Source organism: Plecotus auritus (assembly GCF_963455305.1).
Source record: "Plecotus auritus genome assembly, chromosome: 7".
NCBI classification, from domain to species: domain Eukaryota; kingdom Metazoa; phylum Chordata; class Mammalia; order Chiroptera; family Vespertilionidae; genus Plecotus; species Plecotus auritus.
This window is the reverse complement of record NC_137774.1, coordinates 62,402,452-62,425,330: the sequence shown is the minus strand read 5'-3', so window position 1 is coordinate 62,425,330 and position 22,879 is coordinate 62,402,452. Positions and strand designations below refer to the sequence as shown.

General features: G+C 52.0%; 1 protein-coding gene across 2 annotated transcripts in view; it reads right to left on the bottom strand.

The window, feature by feature from the left end:
* Window positions 1-323: 323 nt before the first annotated feature.
* The window catches only part of SCNN1G (sodium channel epithelial 1 subunit gamma), a 32,607-nt gene continuing 10,051 nt past the window's right edge, over window positions 324-22,879 (bottom strand). For both annotated transcript variants that reach the window (XM_080679529.1, XM_080679528.1), the window contains exons 3-13: window positions 21,331-21,640; window positions 19,517-19,707; window positions 16,702-16,805; window positions 13,998-14,161; window positions 6,454-6,552; window positions 4,753-4,870; window positions 4,136-4,214; window positions 3,926-3,983; window positions 3,678-3,739; window positions 1,947-2,022; window positions 324-1,666 (exon numbers count right to left, since the gene is read on the bottom strand). In XM_080679529.1, coding sequence (XP_080535655.1) covers window positions 1,286-1,666; window positions 1,947-2,022; window positions 3,678-3,739; window positions 3,926-3,983; window positions 4,136-4,214; window positions 4,753-4,870; window positions 6,454-6,552; window positions 13,998-14,161; window positions 16,702-16,805; window positions 19,517-19,707; window positions 21,331-21,640 — 1,642 coding nt within the window. In that variant the 3' untranslated portion in view covers window positions 324-1,285. The remainder of the gene's footprint in view (window positions 1,667-1,946; window positions 2,023-3,677; window positions 3,740-3,925; window positions 3,984-4,135; window positions 4,215-4,752; window positions 4,871-6,453; window positions 6,553-13,997; window positions 14,162-16,701; window positions 16,806-19,516; window positions 19,708-21,330; window positions 21,641-22,879) is intronic.

Genomic DNA, 22,879 nt, shown 5'->3' with positions numbered 1-22,879 from the left:
ACTCGAGCCTCACCCTCAAAAGGCACAGACACTGATTGGATGCAAAATGATGACATGATGACGTGATCTCGTGCCAGGCTCTGGGGTCACACTGCCTGCAGTTAGTCCCAGCTCTGCAACTTCTGGCTGTGTCACCTTGAGTAATAGCCTTTCTATGCCTCTGTTTCTTCATCCATAAAATGGGATCGTCATACCTTACGTGCTAATCCAGGGGCCGGGAGACTTTTTCTGTACAGGGCCATGGAGCCCTCAGCGCTGACTGCACTCAGCTGTGCTTTTAGCACAGACACAGCTGCGGACAGTCTGTAAGCGAAGAGGCGTGGCTGTGTTCCAACGATATTTTATTCATGGACTGAAATCGTAGGACTTGCATGAGTCACAAAATATTCTTCTTTTGATATTTTATAAGAGAAGTGGAGGATAAAACACCCATTCTTAGGTGACAGGCAAAACCAGGGTTTGGCCTGAGGGTCACAGTTTGCAGCCCGACACTGAACTCTGTAAGAGCGAGAACAGCCCCAGCACACTGTTCTTGTGCTGATATCGACCTACCCTGTGCTTAATCCATGAGCTGTGTCATGTTGAGGGTGTGGCTGTGGGAGGGAGTGGTGCAGGGTCTGCCTGGAGGAGGAGTAGTCTATCAGGATACAACCCTTTATGCGTTGGGCTGTCACTGGACAGGCATGTCCAGCAGTGCCCTTTAACTGGCTCCCCTCTGCTTGGGAAAGGGGACCTGGGCACTGGCTTAGCTGCCCAGGAGCATGGCCCCACCCCCTGCACCCTCTCCCTCCTACACACTTTAGGATCCTGCCTGAGGGCTCAGAGGAGCCGTTGCCCCCAGGTCAGTGACTAAAACAGTTCATTTACAAACAGCTCCAGGCCCGCTGGAGCTTCCCCCTGTTGTGGGCACAGCCGGCATTGTCAGGCCCCCAGACCTAAGCTCACATCCTTGGGCCCCAACCTGGCTGGAAGCTGTGAAGAGTTTCTCAAATTCTGGCAAAGAACTCTGCCAGGCACGACTTCCTGGCCCCGTCCCCGCTGGAGCACCCGTGCGGAGGGTTTGCGCTGCAGGACCTGTCTTGGCGGGATGGCTCTGAGTGCTGCTGGGCAGGGCCCACAGCTCCCTGCACACGCCCAGGCTCCATCTTGTTCAAGGCAGACTTCCAGTCAAAGTCTCTGAAAAGTCCTGAGTGGGTGCAGAGGGCCCCTCTGTGTGCAGGAGATAGGGCCCAAGTTCTCAGACCAGGCTGGTGGTCCTGGCTAGATCTCTCTTCCTCGCTCTGCCTCAGGACTCAGCTGGCACCTGGGTATCGGTGAGTTGGTTGGAGAAGGCCCTCTCCAAGCGCAAGGTATTGTATTTGGGGGGTGGAGTGCCAGGCACCTGAGCTCCCGGGGCTGGAGGCAAGCGCAAAGCAGAGGTGAAAGTGGGCAGGTCATCGTCTATATCCAGGACTGGGTTGTCCTGGCCCCGAAGGCTGGGGGGAGCCTCAGGGCAGGCGGGTGCCTGCCTCTGGGCCCACCACTTCTTGGCTTTCTGCCACTGTTGGCGGGCAATGATGGAGAGAGAGTCGATGAAGAAGACCTCGATAATCTCAATGATGCAGACTATGGAGCAGCTCATCCACAGGCCCAGCTGGCCACCGAAGTTCGACAGAAGCATCTCAACCTGCAGGAGAGGCCGAGCCACATCATCAAGGCAGAGCCTACCAGAGTTGGCCACATGCAGGGACCCTGAACCCCAAGAGAGCCACTGGCTAGCCTTGACCCTGAACAGGTTGGAGGAAGAAGTGGGCAGGCTTCCTGTCCCCTCTTCCTCTGCCCGCCTGGCTGGCCTGTGGTGTCCCCACTAGCCCAGGCTAGAACCCCATGGTCTGACTCTGCTCCTCATGGCCAGGCAGATGGGCACATTCGCAGACCCAAGACAGTCCTGGAAGGGAGCTACTCACACTGTTGGCAGGGCTTTCCATGATGGATCTCTGGTTCAGGTCTTTGTAGAATATCAAGAGTTTGGCCAAGTCTGTCCTGCAGAAATTCCAATATGTGAGTTGGGCGCCTTTGCATTCCACCAGGTGACCAGCTCTTCAGCACTGCTGCCTCCCTGCTGCCCAGCCCCCAGCACGGCCCAGGCTCTGAGCTCCACAGGGTCTCAGGGCCACGCCCACAGTGCTCCTTCTGCACCCAGAGCATATCCAGCCAGGGCCTGGCTGCTCAGCTTGTCTGTCACTCAAGGCCACTTCCAACTTCCTAAGTCAGCCACCCAGCTATACGCCCACAGCACCCTGCTCTTCAGTAAGCCTTGGACATTTGTGATTATTTGATTGCAATCTCAGGAGACAAGCAGGTAATGTAAATGAGTGAGGTAGGCTGTGTATAAGGTCATTATGACAATAACTATTATAGCAGCTAATATTTATTGGATACTTCCTGTGTTGCCAAGCACGGTTACAAGAACCTTGAGTGAATTAACTCATTTAATTCTTACAACCCTATGAAGGAGGATGTTTTAATCATCCCCCTTTTACAGATGTGGAAATTAAGATTGAATTGATAAGCAACTTGCCCAAGACAACACAGCTCATAATAGGCAGAGCCGATGTTCACACCTAGAGAGCTGACTTCAAAGGCCACACTCTAATGGCTGTACTGAGTCGCCTCCTGCTAGAACCAACACAAGCTGGAAAGTTCACACTTATTTCAAAAGGGCAGCTATCACTAAGCTCTTTGGAGCTACACAAGAATGGAGGTGTTCTGTTGCCAGAACTTTTGACTTTTCAAGGAAAAGCTGGTAACAATGGGTTTTGTGAAGCTAATGTAGCCTTGGGAGCCAGCGATTTGCAATGCTGGCTTAACAGTGTGCACTCACTGGGCCCGCGTCTATCTTTATCACTAGATAGGAAGCATCCTGGAGGCAGGGGTCACGTCTGCTCAGTCTTCCCGGTACCCCAGCACTAACAAAGCACCTGGCACAGAACATTTAGGTCGTGCTGGGTCAGCCTGGCTCCTGGCTGGTGCTGGGCACTGGAGGGGAGAACCCAGAGCTGTCAGTCCCCATGCAGCCGCACGCTGTGCCCCAACCCCCTCTCCATCTGCTGAGGTCGCTCGGCTGAGTTTTGCTAAAGGAACCTTGGAAATAAATTTCCATGTGGAAAATTCAATGGGATTAGAAGTGCAAGGCTCAGTGGAGTGTTTTTCCAACTAGATCATGATATGTCAGGAACCATGAGATAAATGTACTGGGTCAGGACCAGTGCCTTTCACCAAGTGAAATGAAATAGAAAGTGTTGGATTGCATCCATATAGATAGTCACAATTTTTATCAACTGATGCGAGCACTAATCGCTCAGAACTGCTCCGGGCAATCGGAATGGTTGTAAGGTGGGCTCGGTTCGCCCTCTGAGAGCTGCCCGAGTGCACGCGCAGAAGAAGTGCTGTCTGTGAGCTGAGATTTTGGTTTTGTATAGTCAATGGGCCACAGTGGAAAAGTATTTTTTACTGTGCGTCGTGGGCAAAGCATTCAAGAGCCCCAGGCCTAGAGCAAGGCCTGGCTCATGGCCCAAGCTCAATAAATATTTGTCAAATAAAGGAGTGAGTGAGGGAAAAGGAGAAGGTTTGGCAATGAGGAAGCAACTGAGGAGGCCGGGTCCAGGGCAGAGGAAACAGGGAGGAGGTCAACTTACTTGTTCAGCTTTTTCTTTATTTGTTGGCCTTGGTCCCAAGTGAGAACGCGCAGCAACCATTTCTGTGATGGAGAAAGAAGGTGTGGCCTGGGCGATGCCGAGAGGCCGGACAGTCCCTCTGCCCTCCGCACTCAGCCCCAGCCCCCGCCGGGCCTCCCCTGGTGTCACCCCTGAGGCCAGAGGACAGAGCCAGGCATCAGGCTCCAGGCTGAGGAGCTCAAAGAGGAAGAGGGGGTGGAAGAACTGACCTCAGAAACCACAGACGGCCATTGCGCCAGGCTGGTGGTCAGGGTCCACTCCTTGAAGCTAAGGGAGGAAGGCACAGAGTGAGTATGGCTGGCCCGGCCAGCCCACCCACTGCCGGCCACCCACCTGCTGCTCCCCCTCTGCTGGCCACCCCCTACCAGGGGCCCCCCTTGCTGGCCCCTCCCTTGCCGGACCACCCCAGGCACACTCACCTGCAGGCTTCCCGGCATACAGACTGGCAGCCCAGCTGTTCCTGGACAAAGGCCTGGTGCAGTTCATAGTAGCAGTACACTGAGGGGCAAGCAGAGGGCAGCATGAGCATCGGGGCCACAGGGCCCTTCCTGGGGGTTTCCAGGGGCACCCTTATGGCCTCCTTGTAACTTCTCCTGCTATTCTCTACAAACGCTGCTCCCCGGAAGCAGATGCTGCTTTGTGATGTTCGGGATATGCGCTGGGGGTGGGGTGGTGGTCGGCAGCCCTTGATTTGGGCTCTGTTACTCCCTAGCTGTGTGACCTTGGGCCAGTTGCTTAACCTTCCTGAGCCTCAGTTTCCTGTTCTATGAAAGGTACTATCAATACTTCTTGCCTCCTGGAGTTGACACAGGTGCCAAGCTCTCAGCACAGGCTGGGCTGTAGCATTTGGTCCTTAGTTGGAAAGTATCAGTTAAGCCAGGCTGGATGGCAGGAGTAAAACTCTGGTTAACATCTCTCTACCAATATCTCCCTCAGAAAAAAGGCCACCGGGGTAGGGGCTCAGGGCACCCGAGCACGAGCTGGTGCCACGTGGCTGATGCAGCTCTGGAGCTGCAGGGCAGGCGGGCTCACTCACTCCAGTTGGGGTGCTGCTGGTAGTTGCAGTAGTTGGCTGCAGGAGGCAGAGGCTGGCTGTACTGGGCACACCCACACCTCTCCACCATCTTAGTCTGGAAGCACGAGTGGAGGCAGATCTGAAAGAGGAGACCCGGTAATTTCCTTAACATCTCTGCACGCAGAGGTCAGGGTGCACCCCCCACTCCTGGGAGTTCCCCCTCCCTTCCCCCTTACCCACCCCCCGCACATGCCTCACCCAGAGGGTCAGCCTCCCATGGCCCTGGGAGACCACATAAATGTGCCCCTCAGGTCACAGCCAATTGGGCCGGGGGGTTCTTGACTCCAGAGACCAAGCTAGAAAATGTGTTGAAGTGTAGACTAGCAGAGAGGTGGAGGCCAGGCTGAGCTGGAGTGGGCTTGGGGTGGCCGTTTTCCATCATGTGAGCGCCGCCCCACAGGTAAGTGGGAAAATTGGAGCAGATGCCAAGAGACAGAGAGGCACACAGTCCCCACCTTTCCCATCTCAGGCCCAGGCCACACTGGATCCTTGGGGTCCTAAGCCAGCACAACACCCATGAAGCTTATAACATAAAAGCTAATGGCGGGGCTCAGAGGCAGACGACTGGAGTTCAAGTTCACGCTTGCCACTTCCCAGCTGTGGGACCTCAGGCAAGTGACTTAACTTCTCTGGTGCTTTGGGTTCTTCACCTTGAGCATGGAGTGAATTGATACATTGAAGTGTTTGTACATGGCAGCCTCTCACTAGATATTATCTAGGGGTGTCTTTCCAAGGAGCCTTTTTTCACCTTTCAGTATTGAAGTCAGTTTGATTGCACTTCTGTTTCTCACAAGCAGACATTCTCTGACTATCAGTCTCCTTCACTTAGAGCCTCCACCACCCCTCAGCTCAGCTCTGACGGAGCAGGAGGACAGTGCGGAGGGTGCCCGTCCTCCCATCCCGCCAGCGTGAATGCCCTTGCCGCTCTGGGCCCCGTGGGCAGTAGACTGTGGACTCTGAGAATATGCGACAAGGCGTAACAGACGATCGCACTCGAGGGCTGAAAACCCAAACACTGCTGGAGCCTGTGACATGGTTCAGACACCAGGGGCTGGTGGGGACGTGGGGAACCACAGAACACATGCCTCACTTAGTAGGCAATTCCACCCACTGTTCATCCTGCAGGGTACAGGCCCCATCTTGCCTTTTAGGAGAAGCTGGGAATTTTGGTTTTCTTGTAAAATTCCCTGACTTAAACGCCATCCAGGCCAGAAAAACCAGGTGTGCAGCTTGGCGGGCATCTGGGGGCTGCCCATTGGCAGCCCCGCATCCAATCCGACCTCTCCTCTGCTGTTGAGGATGACATTTGCCCAAGGCCACCGGCCAGTGAGGGGCCAGGTGGGGAAGCCAAGCTGGGGGCCCCCAGCCAGTGCCGCCCAGACTGCTTCGCTCCTGTGCCTCCCGCACAGGCCCGTTTAGAAAGTGGGCTGTCTCGGCTGTACACTGTTCCATGAAAACCTCAATGAATCAGTTAAGCTCTGGTTACAGATGGATTGAGGGGACTGGAACCAGCCAGCATCGGTTGTTCTTGAGGTGTTTGGAGGAACCCCAAGGACTCTCACCAGAGTTCCTGGTCCCAGACACACCCCAGCCTATATATAACTTTGCCTGCCTGGGTCCGGGTGCAGCCGGGCTGGATGTCCCCTGAAGCACAGCGCGTACCTGGAGTGAGTAGGCGGCATTGTAGATGTTGTCGATGGGCACGTCGCTGCCATCCTCCGTGCACTGGCTGTACGGCTCGCCCAGCTTGAAGGACTCCGTCTACAATCATAGCATCCGCAGTCAGCCCTGCTCCTCAGACCCAGAGTACAGGGGGAGAGGGGGGCGGGAGGGAGGCTACTAACAGCCCCTGGGAGCAGCAAAGGCTCTTAGTCCTTCATTTAACAACTACTTATTGAGCACCTACTAAGTGCCGGGTGCTACTCTAGGCACTGTGGATGAACAGTAATCAAAACAGATTAGTTTCCTGTTCTCATGGAGCTTACATTCTAGTGGGGTAGACAGATGGTCAAACAAGCCAATAAATAAGATCATTTGGGTAGTGATCGAAGAGATGGGTCAAGAGACTGGAGGGGTTGGGGGAATCAGGGGAGATGTCCTTGAGAAAGGGACATGTTGGCTCCACGTGGAATGGAAGAAAGAGCCAGAAGTGCCAAGAAACGGAGGAAGAAGATTAGGCAGAGGGCACAGCGGGGCGAGGGGCCAGGGTGGCTGCTGCGCAGCCGGGACGAAGCGCTCGGTGCAGTCAGAGAGGGAACACGGTGGCTCTCAGAGTGGCAGCAAGCACTGGAGCATCCCTGGGCAGCAGGGCAGCGAGAAGGAGCAGTGACAGCCGGCTGCATGCACTCGTCCCAGAGAAGGGCTCATGTCCCACCCTCGTGTCTTCTGGCCCCGAAATGGACTTCCCTAGACAGAGCCAAGGGGGATTAGGCCCTGGTCAGAGGGGCGAGAGCGCTGCTGCTCACAGGCCGCGGTTTATTGTGGTTGCTAAGTTTGGCTCAGCTTACTATTTGTCACTGCAAATCAACAGTCCAGGCAAGCCAACCAAGGAGAGAGGGTGATGTCTCCCAGGAGGGAACAATAATGGAGTACAAATTGTGACTCGCTGATAGCCAGGGACCAGGAAGTGAGTGTGTGTGTGTGAGTGAGTGTGTGTGTGTGTGTGTGTGGTTTTTTTCTTCTTCTGAGAGTGGGGACGAAGGGAAAATGGATGACAGATTTGTAGGAGGGCAGAACATTCTTTTTTCTTTGAAGAGAGCCTGGATAGAGAGAAAGATAATTGGGGGTGGGGAGTAGGGAAGGAATTACGAAGTTTGAGGCTGGAATCTCTTTCTGTTTGTATTGTAATTCATCTGCTAGCCTGATAGTCTCCCTCAATTAGTGGCAAGTACCCTCAAGGGCAACCTATGGTGTTCCTTTTAAAACATTCAGCAGCAGAAGCAAACAACGGGCAAAGTGGGCCATCTGTCTCTCCTCTTGCCTGGGGAACCACTGCAACAGATCTGCCCCTGATCTCAGACAGACAGGCAGACATGCACCCACCCTTCCCTGCGCCCTGCAATCCCCCTTCTCACTAACAATAAAGGGTGAGTCTTTCCGGGTCAGTACAGAGTGGACTTCATTCCTCTACTCACTGGGGAGCAAACAGACGCGGCCTCCAGCACATGCCAGGGCAGGGCTGGGCACTGTGCACAGAGGTGCCGAGCAGTGCTTCCTGGAGGTCACCTGGATGCAGGGCCCCCTCTAAGCTTCTCCCAGCAGCCGCCTCCTTGGGCAGATGTCCTTGGAGCCCCCAAGTCCTGAGGATGTGTCAGCTGTCCTGTCTGAGAGCCTAGAGCGACAGGTCTGAGCTCTACCAGCCTGGGGGCTGGCACACCGCCCAGCACTGAGGTGAGAGGGTCTGTCCACTCAGGTCAGCCATGTGCAAACAGCAACGGAACTGGGCTCCCTCCACTTGGAGAACCAGCCCACGGTCCTTCCCAGGAAACGATGTGAGATACCATCTTGCGATCTTTATGCTTTTCGAGTGCTCGATGGTCCTTCACTCTGCAATGACGCTTATTAAACTCAGGGCCTGGGTTATTCAGGCTGCTCCCACAGCAACAAGGGCAAATGGGCTTTTAGAGAGGCACAGAGTCTTAGCTTCTCAAAGGCTCCGATGGATGAACTTGGCCCTCCCTCCTTCTCACTTTCCCTTTTCCCATACTCCACTGTCAGCTCTACAGACCTGCTGATCTGTGCGGGGTGGGGGAACACTGTGGTTGTGTCCTAGAGAGAGACACAAAAATGAGACTGGGCATATGTGTGTGTGAATGTGTGTAAGTTATGTGCATGTCTGTGTGAGTATGCACACATGTATGTGCATACACGTGTATGGGTGTGAGCATGTGTGTGTGCATGCACAAGTATGTGTAGGTGTGTTAAGTGTGTGTGTGTGCACATGCATGCGTGTGTGTGTGTGTGTGTGTGTGTGTGTGTGTGTGTGTGAAGAACAGGACCCGTCTTTATCAAACCAGGTCCTATCTGCTTCCTTCTGGAATCCTGGAAAGAAGGGCAGCTGCATGGAACCCTTACCTCATGCCTTTAAAGGGACATGTGGTGCCAGGGAAAAGCTGGGGGGCAGCAGGATGCCCAAGATGGAATGATGGCTGTTTAACTCTTTTTCTTTTTGTCTTGCTTTTATATAGCAATAAATGATAAAAGTTATTTGTGTCTGAAAAGCTTACAATGGAGAAGAAAAGAATTACTCAATATATGAGATGAGGACAATTAACTATTTGGAGGAAGTAAATCCTACACCCACTTCACCTCCTGCAGAAAGAAATCCTAGTGGGTTGAAGTATGAAATGAAACAATAAAATAACTGGAAGGAAACTCAGCTCAGTGTCTGATCTCGAGGAGGGAAAATCCTCAATAAACATGACAACTAACACAAAGATTTGAATATGGAAACATCTGGTGTTGGTGTAGTTTCCTGGAGAAGACTAACAGGAAAACACATTCTGGGGAAGAAGCCTGCAACACACATGCAAATAACGAGAGTCTTCCTATACATGACAGAGATTGACTCTCACGCATGAAGGAAGGGGGCATCACAAAGGACAAGAGAAACCTCCCCAACTCCTCTTTTCTGTACTTTTCTCTGCACACCCCTGCAGAGGAACAGTCAGTATTTAAGGGCACTTCCTACATGCCAAGCCTGTTCCAGTGCTTCACACAAATCAACTCACTGGATCCTCACCAGCCTGTGAAGTCACACTGTTATTTCATCCCCGTTTTACAGGTAAAGTAACTGAGACACAGAGATTACATAGCTAAGTGCACAGCTGGGGTCTGAACCCCTGCTGCCTGGCCCTGGAGTCTGAGCACTTGATCCCTATTGTGCATACACCTGTGAAAAGAAGTGTGTATGTGCTTAAGATGAAAATGTAGAGTAGGTTTACAATAACAGTGAACTGTCTCCCCTCCCCCAGGGCTGCCCCACAGTCCAGGGGAGTAGTCCACCCTGGCCTGCTTCCTTGTCTCCCATTCATGATTCAACCCTTTGTCCTCAGGTTTCTGTTCCACTCCTTCCTCTCAGAATGTCTCTGGTGAAGAATACTGGTGACCTCTTTGTTGCCAAACCCGGAGAATTACACCTTTGCCCTTTATCTTACTTGACTCTCTACTGCATGTGGCCCTTGGCTCACACCTTCCTTGAAACGCTGTTCCTTGCTTTATCTAATACCAGTCCTTTCCGGCTTCTGCTCCTGCTTCTCTGCCTCTATCTCCCCATTTTCTTTCTGCTCAGACCTTCAACAGCTGCATTCCGCCTCGGGCCCCAGGTGATGCATTTACTTCCATGTCTAGAATGACACCACAGCACCCAGCTTCCCTGGCCCGAGAAGCTCTAGGCTCAGAGCATTACTCATAGGACATTTCCACCTAATTTCCCAAAGGCACAGACATGGGTATGTCCCAAAGAGATATGGTTATCTTCTCCCCCACTCACCGCTCCTCTTGTAGTCCCTAACTCTGAACCTGGCACCTCCATCCACCCACTGCCAAGCCAGAACCTACACACCAATCTAACTTGCCTGGCCCTTCCTGGCTAACCTTGGTTGGCAAGCTCTGTAGTTGCTCTCAAATCCATTCACTTCTGCTCATCCCCACAGCCATTGCCTTAGCTAAGACGCTAATCATTTCCTTCTATAATTATGGTAAATGTGCTGCCGCCAGGCTCCTGATTACACTCAGCCAAGGTGCTTTTTCAAAAGGTTTCACTGCCTGGCTTGCAATCCTCTCTGTGACCATGTTGTAACTGCTCTGGCTTTTGTCTGGACTACCCTGCCCTGACAGTGTTTGACCCACACTTGTCCTTCAAGACTTCATCATCTAGAAAGCCTTCACCAACAGCTTCTGTCTGCACTTCCATCTATCCATCCATCCATCCATTCATCCATCCATCCATCCATTCATCCACCCATCAGTAATATTTACTTGGGACCTGCTATCTTCAAAGACTTGAACCTGGGAACAAGACAGAGAAGGTCCCTGTTCCCACAGAGCTAAGGACTGCATTGCGAAGGTGTGCTGTCTTTGCTTCATGAAAGTAAGATCTTTGAGGTAGATGTTCTGATGTGTTCATCTCTGAAAATCCAGTGCTCTGGACACACAGTCCCTCAGTGAATGAAGGAGATTTTGTTAACTCACCGCCCAAGCAACTACTGAGTCTACCAGCTTAACATGCCCATCAAACAAACAAACAAACAAATAAAATTTAAATAAGAAAGGAAGTCTGGTTTGTTTGGACTTATTCTTAGTGACTCCCTACTGACCTCTTTCTAATCCCTGTTTTTTTGTTGTTAATGTTCATAAATCAGAACTAGAGCTGACTGACCCTGCTCTGTGGCTTTGGTTTTGTACATCTCAAATTAGGCGTAGCCGTAAACCCACCCATGTCTTTGTTTACCCACCACTGGTAAAGAGAATATTTGCTTAACAATGTGGTGGGTATTTCTAAGCTCGGAGCAGAAAAAACCAGAGGGCAGAATTCCTTGGTTCTTGTAACTCTCCCCAGTCTGCAGATCCTGTGAGAAGCAGAAGGCAAGGAGAGGTGGTTAAAGTAAGGATGCGCTGCAAATGCCAGGTCCTCCCAGCATGCAGATAAAACTGCAGGGCAGGGAAGGGGTGGGCTCAACATGTTCACTGTGCTGATCTGGGAGGCTGGTGACTTGCTGGTGAACAGGAATCAGTGACTCAGCTCCTTGAGTGGTGCCACAGCCTTTTCAAGCCCCAGTTCAAGATTTGTTTCTTGGGCAATCAGCATTCACACAGCCAAGTTGGTATACGATACTTCTCACGTCAGAACAAACTTCCCACAGTGGATGGAACACAGACCCTAAACAACTTGCCTCCTCAGAGCAGCAGGGTTCCCAGGCCACCATCTCTTGTCCAGGGCTGCCTTTTGATGGGACACCATGAGGCAGCGACCCCACAAATGTCCTCTGGAATATCACCATTCCAGCTCATGATCTTTGTTGTCTAACTTCAATATCATTTCCTCAAGAAAGCAATCCTTGAACTCCCTAAATCCTCCCATTAAAAAAAAGCCATCGGTCAAGCATCCCCATGATCTGCTCCCAAGGGTCCTGCCTTTGTCCTTCTTAGCACTTATCTATAATAATAAAGGAGCAATATGCTAATTAGACTGGATGTCCTTCCTTCCTGACAAAGAGCCGCAGCGGGCGGGGGCCCAGGCAGAGGCAGCAGAGGCCCCCGCCCACCCCAGTAAGTGGGGGCGGGGCCAAGGCCCTTGCATGCATTTCATGCATGGGGCTTCTAGTGATGATTATAATTAATCACCTGTGTAATCTTCTGTTTGTTATTGGTCCTCTCTGCTGGACCCTATGTTCCAACAGGACAGGCACAGCGTCTTCCGCACTGATGTGGTCTCAATGTCTAGCACATAGGACGGCTCAGAAATGCTTGTTGAGTGGATAAGCAATGGGTGGATAGATCAGCCCCAATGTCCACCATATCACTTTCTAACCCAACATAAAGCCATCGGGTATGGCTGTGCTATACCAGTAGCTTTACTTTTGTTTGGGGAGACACACTTTGCTTTTCCTTTCTTGTGGAGCTACTCAGGTTCCTAACACTGAGGTTCCTGGGTTGGCTGCCTCTTGGAAAACCACTGGGGTTTGGGAAAAATACATGTCCTTGGGCTCGTCTCTCAGAGTCCTGACTCAGTAGATCTGAGGCTGATGATCCACCAGGTTTGGAAATCACTGTTCTGGAGGACAAATTCATGAGGCATGAAAGCTAAGGAGTTTAATTGGGACATTAGGTTGAATATAAGCAAAGGTATAAAAAATGCCACTAAGGATTGTCAATTACAATGATAATTATAATAGATATCATTTTTGTCTTGACAGATTAGCAAAGATGAAAAGTTGGTTAATACCCATGTTGGTGAAAGTGTGGGAAACCAGCTACTCTGACACACTGCTGGTGAGTGTGTAGATGGTTTCATAGACACATGCTCTTTGACATACTTCTAGAAAGTAATCGGATAAATACACATCACATCACATCACACCACACCATTGCTTTTAGTTGTGCCTGGAAAGGACCTAATGTCTATTAAGAGGGAGTTGCTCAATAACTTCTCCACAAATGGAATAGCTGGGTCCTTAGGAAGGATGCGGCAGGTCTGTGTGTACTGATAAGGAATCATTGCTATGCTATAGGGTCAAGTGGAAATGAGGTATAACAGTATTTTGAATTTACATAAAAGGAGAATTGCTTTGCCTGGTGCACATACATGAAGAAGACAATGACATCCCTGCCGCGACTCAGAAGCAGCAGTGAGAGGAAGGGGAGCTGGAGGTCAGGGGTGGAAGGGAGATACTGGGGTATTCTTGGCTATGGGGTGGGTTTTTTACTTTGTGTATATACTCCCTTTAAATAAGTTCTTAAGAGTCATTCTACATTGTCTGGCCACAGTGCTGTATACCTGAAACTACTATAAAATAATGTTGAATGTAAACAGTAATAAAAAATTATTTTTTTAAAGGGTCATTCTACTAGAAAGAGAGGGGGGGGGGGAGGGGGGAAGAGGGAGGTGCACTGGCATAAAAGACACAGGCCTGCAAACAAGAAGTGCTCTTCTCACGCTGCCCTCTGCTCCCACTGAGCATGACTGATTCAGGACGGGAGTCCGCAGCTCAGATGGACGGGTGTGAGGGTTCTCAGCACCCAATGGGTCAGAGAAGGTCAAAGACTTGAGGGAGAAGGGGTTCTTGGTAAATGAAGTGGAACTGATAGAAGAAGTGTGATGGGCTAAATGGATGTTTCTTTGACCAGTGACTTTCCATTAACCTTTAAATAGTGGTTCACATGCCTCCTAGGCCTCCAGATGGCCCACAAAGGAAGGCGCTAACCTGCTCTGTTTACATTGCTGGCGGGTATGGAGCTAGTGTCTGATGCCTTGTGTCCAGCACAGGTAACATAATTGCTGGTGTCTGTCTTTGGAACAAGGAAGGTTCCTTCCATTCTTTCCCCAAACAGCATCCTGTCCTTGTTCACTCGTACAGAAGAAAGAAAGACAGGCCACACTGCCTTTTGAAACCAACACTCTCTTCCATAAGCTGCACCTCACTGGTTTCCCTGGGAAAACATTTGTGCTTCTCACTAAGTTTACAGAAATCAGACTGTCCTCTTACCAGGTGCATCCCTATGGAAGTGGCCATCGCCGTCTCAATCTCCGTGCCCACGTCCTCGATGAAGGGGTATTCATCCTGCCGGTGGACAATCACCTTAGCCCCAGTAGAGGACACCAGGAAGGGGTTATATTCCTCTTCGTTTATGTACAAGATGACCTGCAGCCCTGGGAGGATAAGGCAGCTCATTGTGGTCAAAGGCTGGGAGAGCATGCCAGGGGCAGCCTGCCTCTCTCTGCTTGGGGAGCCTCACAACAAGGCCCAGGCATTTCAGACAAGTGGAAGGTGGAGAGGGTTCCTCTGGAAGCTACGCAAGGGGAGGGCTTGTGCCTCAAAGCAGGGGCTCAAAATTCTGCTGCGCATAAGGGAACGGCTCCTCTGCCGAGACATGCCCTCCACGTGGTCCCTCAGATGGGGAGCTCTGCTGGGCACAGGGCTGCGGGGCCCGGGGGAGAGCTGGGCGCCGGCGGAGGATCTGGCTGCTGGTCTAGCTGTCTACTCTGCACCAGCAGCAGGAGGGACCTTCCTTTTAAAACCAGAAATCAGTTTGCTCGGGCTGGTTTGGCTCAGTGTTTAGGGCGTCAGCCTGGGGACTGAAGGGTCATGTGTCACGGGCATGTACCTCGGTGCAGGCTCAATCTCTGGCCCTGGTCAGGGCACACATGTGGGAGGCAACCAATTGATGTCTCTCTCTCCCCCTCCTCTCTCCCCTCCACTCTCTCTAGAAAAACCCAAAACACAGAAATCGGGGAAGATCAGCATCTGAAACCCCTCAGTAGCGCCTCACCGGACAGAATGCCACAGAACAAACCCCACTGGCCTGGCTGGGGCTGGCAGGGGTTTGGTGTCTCAGCCCCCTCCCACCCACCCCCACCCCAGCCCCCTTCCTCAGCCTGCTCTCCTCTCCCCCAGGAAGCTCCAAGCCCACGGGCCTTTCTGTTTTTAGTGCACATCAAGTCCTTTCCTCCTCAGGTCTGCACAGCCGCGCCCAGGACACTCGAGACAGCCCCCCTTTCAGGATGTTCTTGGCTGAAACCAAACTGCATCCTGACCCAGGACCTCCCTCCTCCCCTTTGCTGCGTGTCCTAGCACAGTGCTGGCAGGATTTGTAACCGGGAGACGTCTGTGCTTGTCTGCTCATTTGCTATCTGTCTCTTTACTGAAATGCAGTTGCAGGCTTCTGTCCCATCCAGAAGCCTGCAACTGCATTGTGTCCCTGGCACTGGGCCAAGGGCCTGGCATAGAAAGATGTTTGGTAAATGAGTGAGCGAAGGAGCAGGGCGTCTACGGGTTGAAAGGAGAGCGTGGGGAGTTGCTCTGACCTTTTCCTTTCGTAAAGGATGAAGCCCAGCGTGGGGAAGTGATTTGCTTGGCTTCACACAGCCTACAGGAGCGGAGCCAGGCCTGTGCGAGGCTTTGCCCGGTTCCCAGACGGCGTCTCCCCCCGCAGCGGGTGCCCTGAACCACGGTTCCCTGCACTCGGTGAGGACCCAGACTGCACAGCAACAAAGGCTCGGAACCTGAGAGGTATGTGCCTCCGTGACCAGCCCTGGCCCTCCTCGGAGCGTGCTGTGCATCATCCTGCTCAGTTTGCTTAGGACCTTTCAAGGCTCCTCTTTGTGGGGAAGCCTGGCCAGTGTGCTGAGCCCTGTCTCCCTCCAGACCTTGCTGGAGAGCAGTGGACAGCAGCCCTGGGGGTAGCAGCGACCCCCCTGGTGCCGGCCACGCCGGCCTTGGTAGAGCAGCACCATGCAATGCAGTTAGAGCGGCGATGACAAGCACAGCTGGATGTACAGGGTGCTTCATGTGTGCTGTAGAATGAATTGTGTCCCCTTCTCCCACATTCATATGGGGAGACCCTAACCCTAATCCCAGTGTGACTGTGCATGGAGAGGGGATGGTAATTAAGGTTAAGTGAAGCCATAGGGTGGGGCCCTGATCCCACAGGACTGGTGTCCTCACAGAAGAAGAGACACCTGCAAGCTTCTCTGCGCACACAGGACAGGCCGTGTGAGCAAAGGCCATGCGAGGACCCAATGAGAAGGTGGCCGACCTGCAAGCCAGGAAGAGAAGCCTCACCCAAACCAAATCTGCCAGCACCTTGACCATGGACCTCCAGCCCCCAGAACCGTCAGGAAAATTGTCAGCGCGTAAGGCCCCTGGGCGGTGATCCTTTGTCATGGCAGCCCGGGCCAACTGACCCAGCGTGCCAGGTGTTATCCTAAGGCTTCACACAGCCTCTCTGCTCAATGGCCTTCCCTCGGAGCTATTACTATGTCCCCACTTGGCACGAGTGCAGTAACTTGTACAGGGTTACACAGTGAGTGGCAGAGCTGGGTTTTGGCTCCAGAATCTGTCACCTTAGCCAAGATCAAGGTAAGTGTTTGCCTCCCTAATCTCCTATTCAGTATATCTGGGTTTAAGTCCATCTGTAAGCTGCCTGCCTAGCATTACTCACTCCAGCTCCGAGCTTAAACCAGAGTGGATTCCCAAAGAAGAAACCCCAGCCATGTCGCTACTGTTCTCTCAAAGGTAAAGAGATGTCAAAAAGGGGGGAAAATACCAGGAAAGAAGGGACCAACATCGATGCTGGAAACACTGCTGCAGGGAAAGTGCCCCTGGTTTCTGGCCATGGGAGTTCCTGCACTTCTGGGAGATCAAGCGCCCCTGGCTGGCTGCTGCCAGGACCTCCTGGTGCAGGTCTTACCGTACTCACTGCCCCCCATGGAGGTGCTGTGGATAGTCTCGTTTTCTTTATTGTTGAATGTGTAGCAGTTCCCATACATTGGATGGTGGAAAAGTGTGAAGTTCCTGTGGAGGAAGAATATGGGTGAGAAGGGCAGTGCTAACATCGCCCACTCTTTTGTGAACAATGGAGGATACTCAGGACTCACTTTGCCCAACTTTCCTGTCGGAAATGACCAACAGGCCTCTCCTCAGGTTGACCATGCTGATGTAGAACTGCGCTCTGCTTTCTGTTCTCCCTCTTAATCTGCTCACCTCCATCTCCATCCTGACTTGGTATTTCTTATGCCATATGTCTGCCCCAAATTCCTTTATTCTTGAAGTTCTCAGCCACTTGACATTTTTCTATCCCAATCCCCAGTCCTAGGACATGATCCTCAGAGAAGGATAACATCACAGATCTCCCTCCCTCCCTTCCTCCCTCCCTCCTTCCTCTCTCTCTTCTTTCCTCCTTCCTCCTTCCCTTCCTCTCTATGCTAAATAAGTGGCTCTTGATCATTGGTATGCATGATGGTAATAGACAAGGCTGTATGTCCACTATCTACGTTTGTTTCTATGAGCACTTTAATGAGATTAAGGATATTTTGACTCTGCACCATCTCCACCTTCCTCACTGACTCTAGAGTAAGCATGTCAAACTCTCGGCCCACAATGAATATTTTTGCCACCCAGTCAATATAAGGTATATAAGAAACGTTTTAATAAAAATTTCGTAACTTAGTTTTTACAATATCCTGTTATACATAATTATTAATAACGAACTACAACATTCACTAATGACTAATTACTATCATCGTGTTGCATTCATCTCCCTTACATGCCTTATGTGCAGGCGCACCATTTCTCTCCACTAATACTAGCAGTGAATATTTAGCAGCTGATTGCCACGTCATTAGTCTTGACTGACTTGTTTGGTGTGCGCAACAGGAAATACTTCGCTTCCAGAGAACAAGAAAAATAGGTTTATTTGCATTATGCTTATCAATTTGTGCAGTTATTCAGGGTCTTCTAAGTTAATGTCCAAGAAAAAATATTAATTTTTATTAAAATGTTCTATTATTTTATGTTAATGACCAGAGGCCTGGTGCATGAAATTCGTGCACCGTGGGGGGGTGTCCCTCAGCCCAGCCTGCACCCTCTCCAATCTGGGACCCCTTGAGGGATGTCCAACTGCCCATTTAGGCCCGATCCCACTGGACTGCTGGCTCCCAACCGCTCGCCTGCCTGCCTGCCTGATTGCCCCTAACTGTTTCTTCCTGCCAGCCTGATCACCCCCTAACCACTCCCCTGCCAGCCTGATCAACACCTAACTGCTCCCCTGCTGGCCTGATTGCCCCTAACTGCCCTCCCCTGCTGGCATGGTCACCCCTAACTGTCCTCCCCTGCAGGCCTGGTTGCCCCCAACTGACCTCCCCTGTTGGCCTGGTCACCCCTAACTGCCATCCCCTGTCAGCCTGGTTGCCCCCAACTGCCCTTCCCTGCAGGCCTGGTCCCCCCAACTGCTCTCCTCTGCAGGCCTGGTCCCCCCCCCCCCCAACTGCTCTCTCCTGCAGGCCTGGTCCCCCCCAACTGCTCTCCCCTGGAGGCCTGGTCACCCCCAATTGCTCTCCCTTACAGGCCTGGTTCCCCCCAACTGCCCTCTCTTAGAGGCCTGGTTGCCCCCAACTGTCCTCCCCTGCAGGCCTGGTCCTCCCCAACTGCCCTTCCCTGCAAGCCTGATTCCCTCTAACTGCCCTCCCAGCAGGCCTGGTCACCCTTAACTGCTCTCCCCTGCAGGCCTGGTCACCCCCAACTGCCCTCCCCTGCAGGCCTGGTTCCCCCCAACTGCTGTCCCTTGCAGGCCTGGTCACCCCTAACTGCTCTCCCCTGCTGGCCTGGACCCCCCCTCCCCCAACTGCCCTCCCCTGCAGGCCTGGTCCCCCCCAACTGATCTCCCCTGCAGGCCTGGTCACCCCCAACTGCCCTCCCCAGCAGGTCTGGTCACTCTTAACTGCCCTCCCCTGTTGGCCTGGTCCCCCCCAACTGCCCTCCCCAGCAGGCCTGGTCCCCCCCAACTGCCCTCCCCAGCAGGCCTGGTCACACCCAACTGCCCTCCCCTGTTGGCCTGGTCACCCCCAACTGCCCTCCCTTGCAGGCCTGGTCCCCCCCAACTGCCCTCCCCTGCAAGCCTGGTTCCCCCCAACTGCTCTCCCCTGCAGGGCTGGTCCCCCCAAACTGCCCTTCCCTGCAGGCCTGGGTCCCCCCCCAACTGTCCTCCCCTGCAGACCTGATCGCCCCCTACTGCCCTCCCTTTCAGGCCAGTTCCTCCCAACTTCCCTCCCCTGCTGGCCTGATCTCCCACAGCTGCCCTCCCCTGCTGGCCATCTTGTGGCGGCCATCTTGTGTCCACATTGGAGCGGCCATCTTTGACCACATGGGGGCGGCCATCTTGTGTATTGGAGTGTCGGTCAATTTGTATATTACCTCTTTATTAGATAGGCTTACTCATTTATTTCAGCCCTTTGTATTCAGCATGTATCTATCGAAATAAACCTATGTTTCTATGAAAATTGAAGCTTTTGTGTTTTTGTGGCCCACATACACTTCAATCTTGCTTATTTGGCTTGTGTTAGCCTTGGAGTCTGACATGCTTGGTCTGAAGCCTAGCTCCTGTGTAAGCTGTTCTCCAAAGGGTGGGCCAGTGAAAAGACTGCCATTCCCTTCCCAGGCGCATGCAAGGGGCCCAGCGCTCAGAGCCACCAGCCCTGGGGCTGAGAGAGCAGCCTTCCTCTACTGACCTGGCATCACAGGAAACCCCATCAAAGAAGCAGGTAACCAGCAGCTCCTCTGCGGAGTAGCTCATGTTGATTTTCTTCTCCAGAGGCACCTGCGCCATGATGTTCATGTAGTGCAGCTTGTACCACTCCTGGATGGCATTGACTCCCGAGCTGAAGGTGTAGACAGCACAGTGGGATGTGCCGTTTGAACACTGGGAATAAGAGGAGACATGAGCCTGAAGCCATCAGCCCCAGCAACTGGCCTACAACAAAACTGGAAGGATGAGAAACTGAGACTACAGACCAGATGCCAGGGGAATAGGAGGGGGTCCCTGGGCAAGGATGGGCTTCTTCTCACATCTGGGGGCTGAGGGACATCATCCTGAAGCCTCAAGGACCAAGAAGGGGGTCAGTGAGGAAGGAATGACTCCCTACCAGGTGAAAAACAGAACTAGCTCCTTCAGGATCCCCACACATCAGGGCTTCGGCCAATTATCGCTACTGAGTTGCTATTGGCTCCACAGTCTAAATCTCTGAATTGTAGCCCAGATTCTGACATTGCTTCTCTGCAGGATCTTGGGCAAGGTGCTATATATCCATTATTTCACTACAAAATGTTGACAAAAATACCACTTCACACGGTCATTGGGAAGAGCAGCATTTAAAATATACAATAAGCCTGGCCGGTGTTGCTCAGTGGTTGAGTGTTGACCTATGAACCAGGAGGTCATGGTTCAATTCCTGGTCAGGGCACATGCCCAAGTTGTGGGCTCGATCCCCATTGGGGAGGCATGCAGGAGGCAGCCAATCAATGATTCTCTCTCATCATTGATGTTTCTAACTCTCTCTCCCTCTCCCTTTCTCTCTGAAATCAATAAACATATGTATTAAAAATACAATAATGAGAGCTTTATAGGGAAATTGTGGTACAACCCAGATGCTCTCATCATGCGGGGCTTAAACACTCTCCTAAAAGTCAGCCACCAAAGGGTTGATTTGGGCATCAAAGAGAACCTTGTGGGCATCTTAGGAAAGAACCCAGGATAACTTTGAAAGGTCTCGGTGATTAAGAGAGAAGGCCACTTCTTCAGGGCCTGGGACTGGAGTCAGGAGGTCTCACAATCAGCACTCAAGGCTAGAAGTTATGGAAGTAGCTCTCCTCCTGAAGCAGTGGCTGGGGCATGCAGAGGACGGTGGTGATGGAGTTTGCCCAGGAAGGTAGGTAATAAATCTCATTTTTGGCGAATGGCTACTTTTTCTGAGCCCCTCAAATGGGACTAAGAAGGAGAGATCAGGTGTGTGCCCCCCACAAAGGCAAGCAATGCAGGGAACACTGGGTGTTTCTGCTGTTTATTTCTTCTTTCTGGTGTCTGTGCCCCAATTTTGCTTTGGTGGAATTTCAGTTCCCCCTGTGGATAGTCTCATGAGGCTGTCTATCAAGGTCCCCACCCTCTGTGAGCCAGCAGGGGATCCAAGCTTGGCCAATCAGATATCCCAAGATGGGATGTGAAATCATCTTCATGGGTGAATTAAGAAGACTAAAACTACTTGAAGCTTATTTAACCCAGCAGCAGTATCCGAAATGACGTTCCATCATTTCTTGTCACCAGGAGCCCTGGATCTTCCCTAATTTCTGTCCTTAGGTGAACTACTGGTCACCTAAGACATTTGCTTTATGCTTAAGATAGTGCATCCATTTTAGTTGTCTGTAGCCCATTCACCCTAACTGGGTGTGCTTCCTCCAGGGGGACTGTGGGGCTAATGGCAAAGGAGACACCTCCCTGGACCACTATCTGCAGCCTACCCCATGCTCCAAACCATGAGCGTGGACTCACCAGTTGGAATCCCACAACCTCCTTGGACTCTTGGACATGCATGACGTCCGCTGCCTTATGAATGATGTTCCCACTGACTTTACGCTTCTGCCCCGTGAGGAAGTCTGTGGCCTTGCTGGTCTCACCCTCATTGAAGACCATCAGTGGGATCAGGTTGAGGAACTTGGGCTGGGTGCCCTCCCACGCCGAACTCCAGGGCTCTGCCTCTCGGCGTTTCCGAGACTCGATCTCTGAGAAGCCATACAGGGTCTTCAAGGCTGCTCTGGTCTCCTGTTCCAAGTCGGCTAGAAGGGGCCTCACAGCGCTGTACCTGCCAAGGTGGAGAGAGGGAGTCAGGGAGAGCGGAAGCCCCTCTGGCACAAGGCTGGCACTTCTCCATGCTGCTTTCCTCCACATGTGCCAGTCTTGTGCCCACTGCTCCTGGCCATTGGCCAAGGAGACCAGGCCTTTTATGATTTGCCCCATCCCAAGTGACCACTGGCCTGAGTGAATGGGGACAGCTTCTGTGTACCCTTGTGTGACCTCTGGCTTCACCTTTGCCATCACTGTCTGCTTGCTCTTGGGGTGTGTTGATGAGTTTGCCTCAACCAGCATTTCTGGAGTGGTGACTGTAGGTGCCTCCCATAAACCAGCCACTGATAAGTGGGGGTGTACCCAGGGGGCAGGCTCCATCTCCACCGGGCACACTTGCCCTTGCCCTCTGATTCTCCTACAGTCAGTGTTGGGAAGGAAGAGGTGTAACTGTTGCCTTGACAACCCCAAGAACACAGAAGAATGATACAGGACTCAAGTGACGGAAACATGACACCACCCTTCACAGTACCAAATGATCCTGGCCTCCGTCACTCTCCCCTCCTCCTTGTTCTGTGCATAGTAATTGAGCCGGTCACCTGGGTTCCAGTTCCCTAACCTGGTTCTGGATGTGTCAGCTTGGGCAAGTCATTTAGCCTTTCCATGTCTCATTTCCCCAACTCCAACATGGGGTTAGTAGGCAGAGTCAATGAGTTTATTATGCCTATTTAACTAAATGGTCACTATTCTTAGTTGTATTAGTGTTAATTGTATTTGTTAGCTTTTCACTCTTCTAGTACAATATCAGTTCCATTAGGACAAAGACTGTGTTTGGGTTCTCGGTTCTATGCCCCACATCCTACCACAATTTGTAGATGATTAGGGAACAAATAATGAACAGAAGGAAGAAAGAAGGGAGAGAAGGAAGTAGGAAAAAAAAGTAAGAAAGGGGGTGGAGAAAGAAAAAAAGAAAAGAAAGACTTTGAGGTGGAGAATGAGTCTTAGACCTGATGTTGGTTTTGACCTTTGCCATCTACTCATAGATGACTCTGGCCCAGGTAGCTCCCTTTGAGAATCTTCCTGCCTTGCTCCCCTTCTCTCCACCCCACACCTGCTCAGACAAATTTTACCAGATTCTGATCTGCCTCACAGATCAGTTTTCAAGAATCCCAAGGACACCAGTGACCCATTTAAAATAGGTCCTGTGGCAGACGACAGAGCAGTTCCGAGGCCTGATTCTGCCCAGAGCCCAGTGACC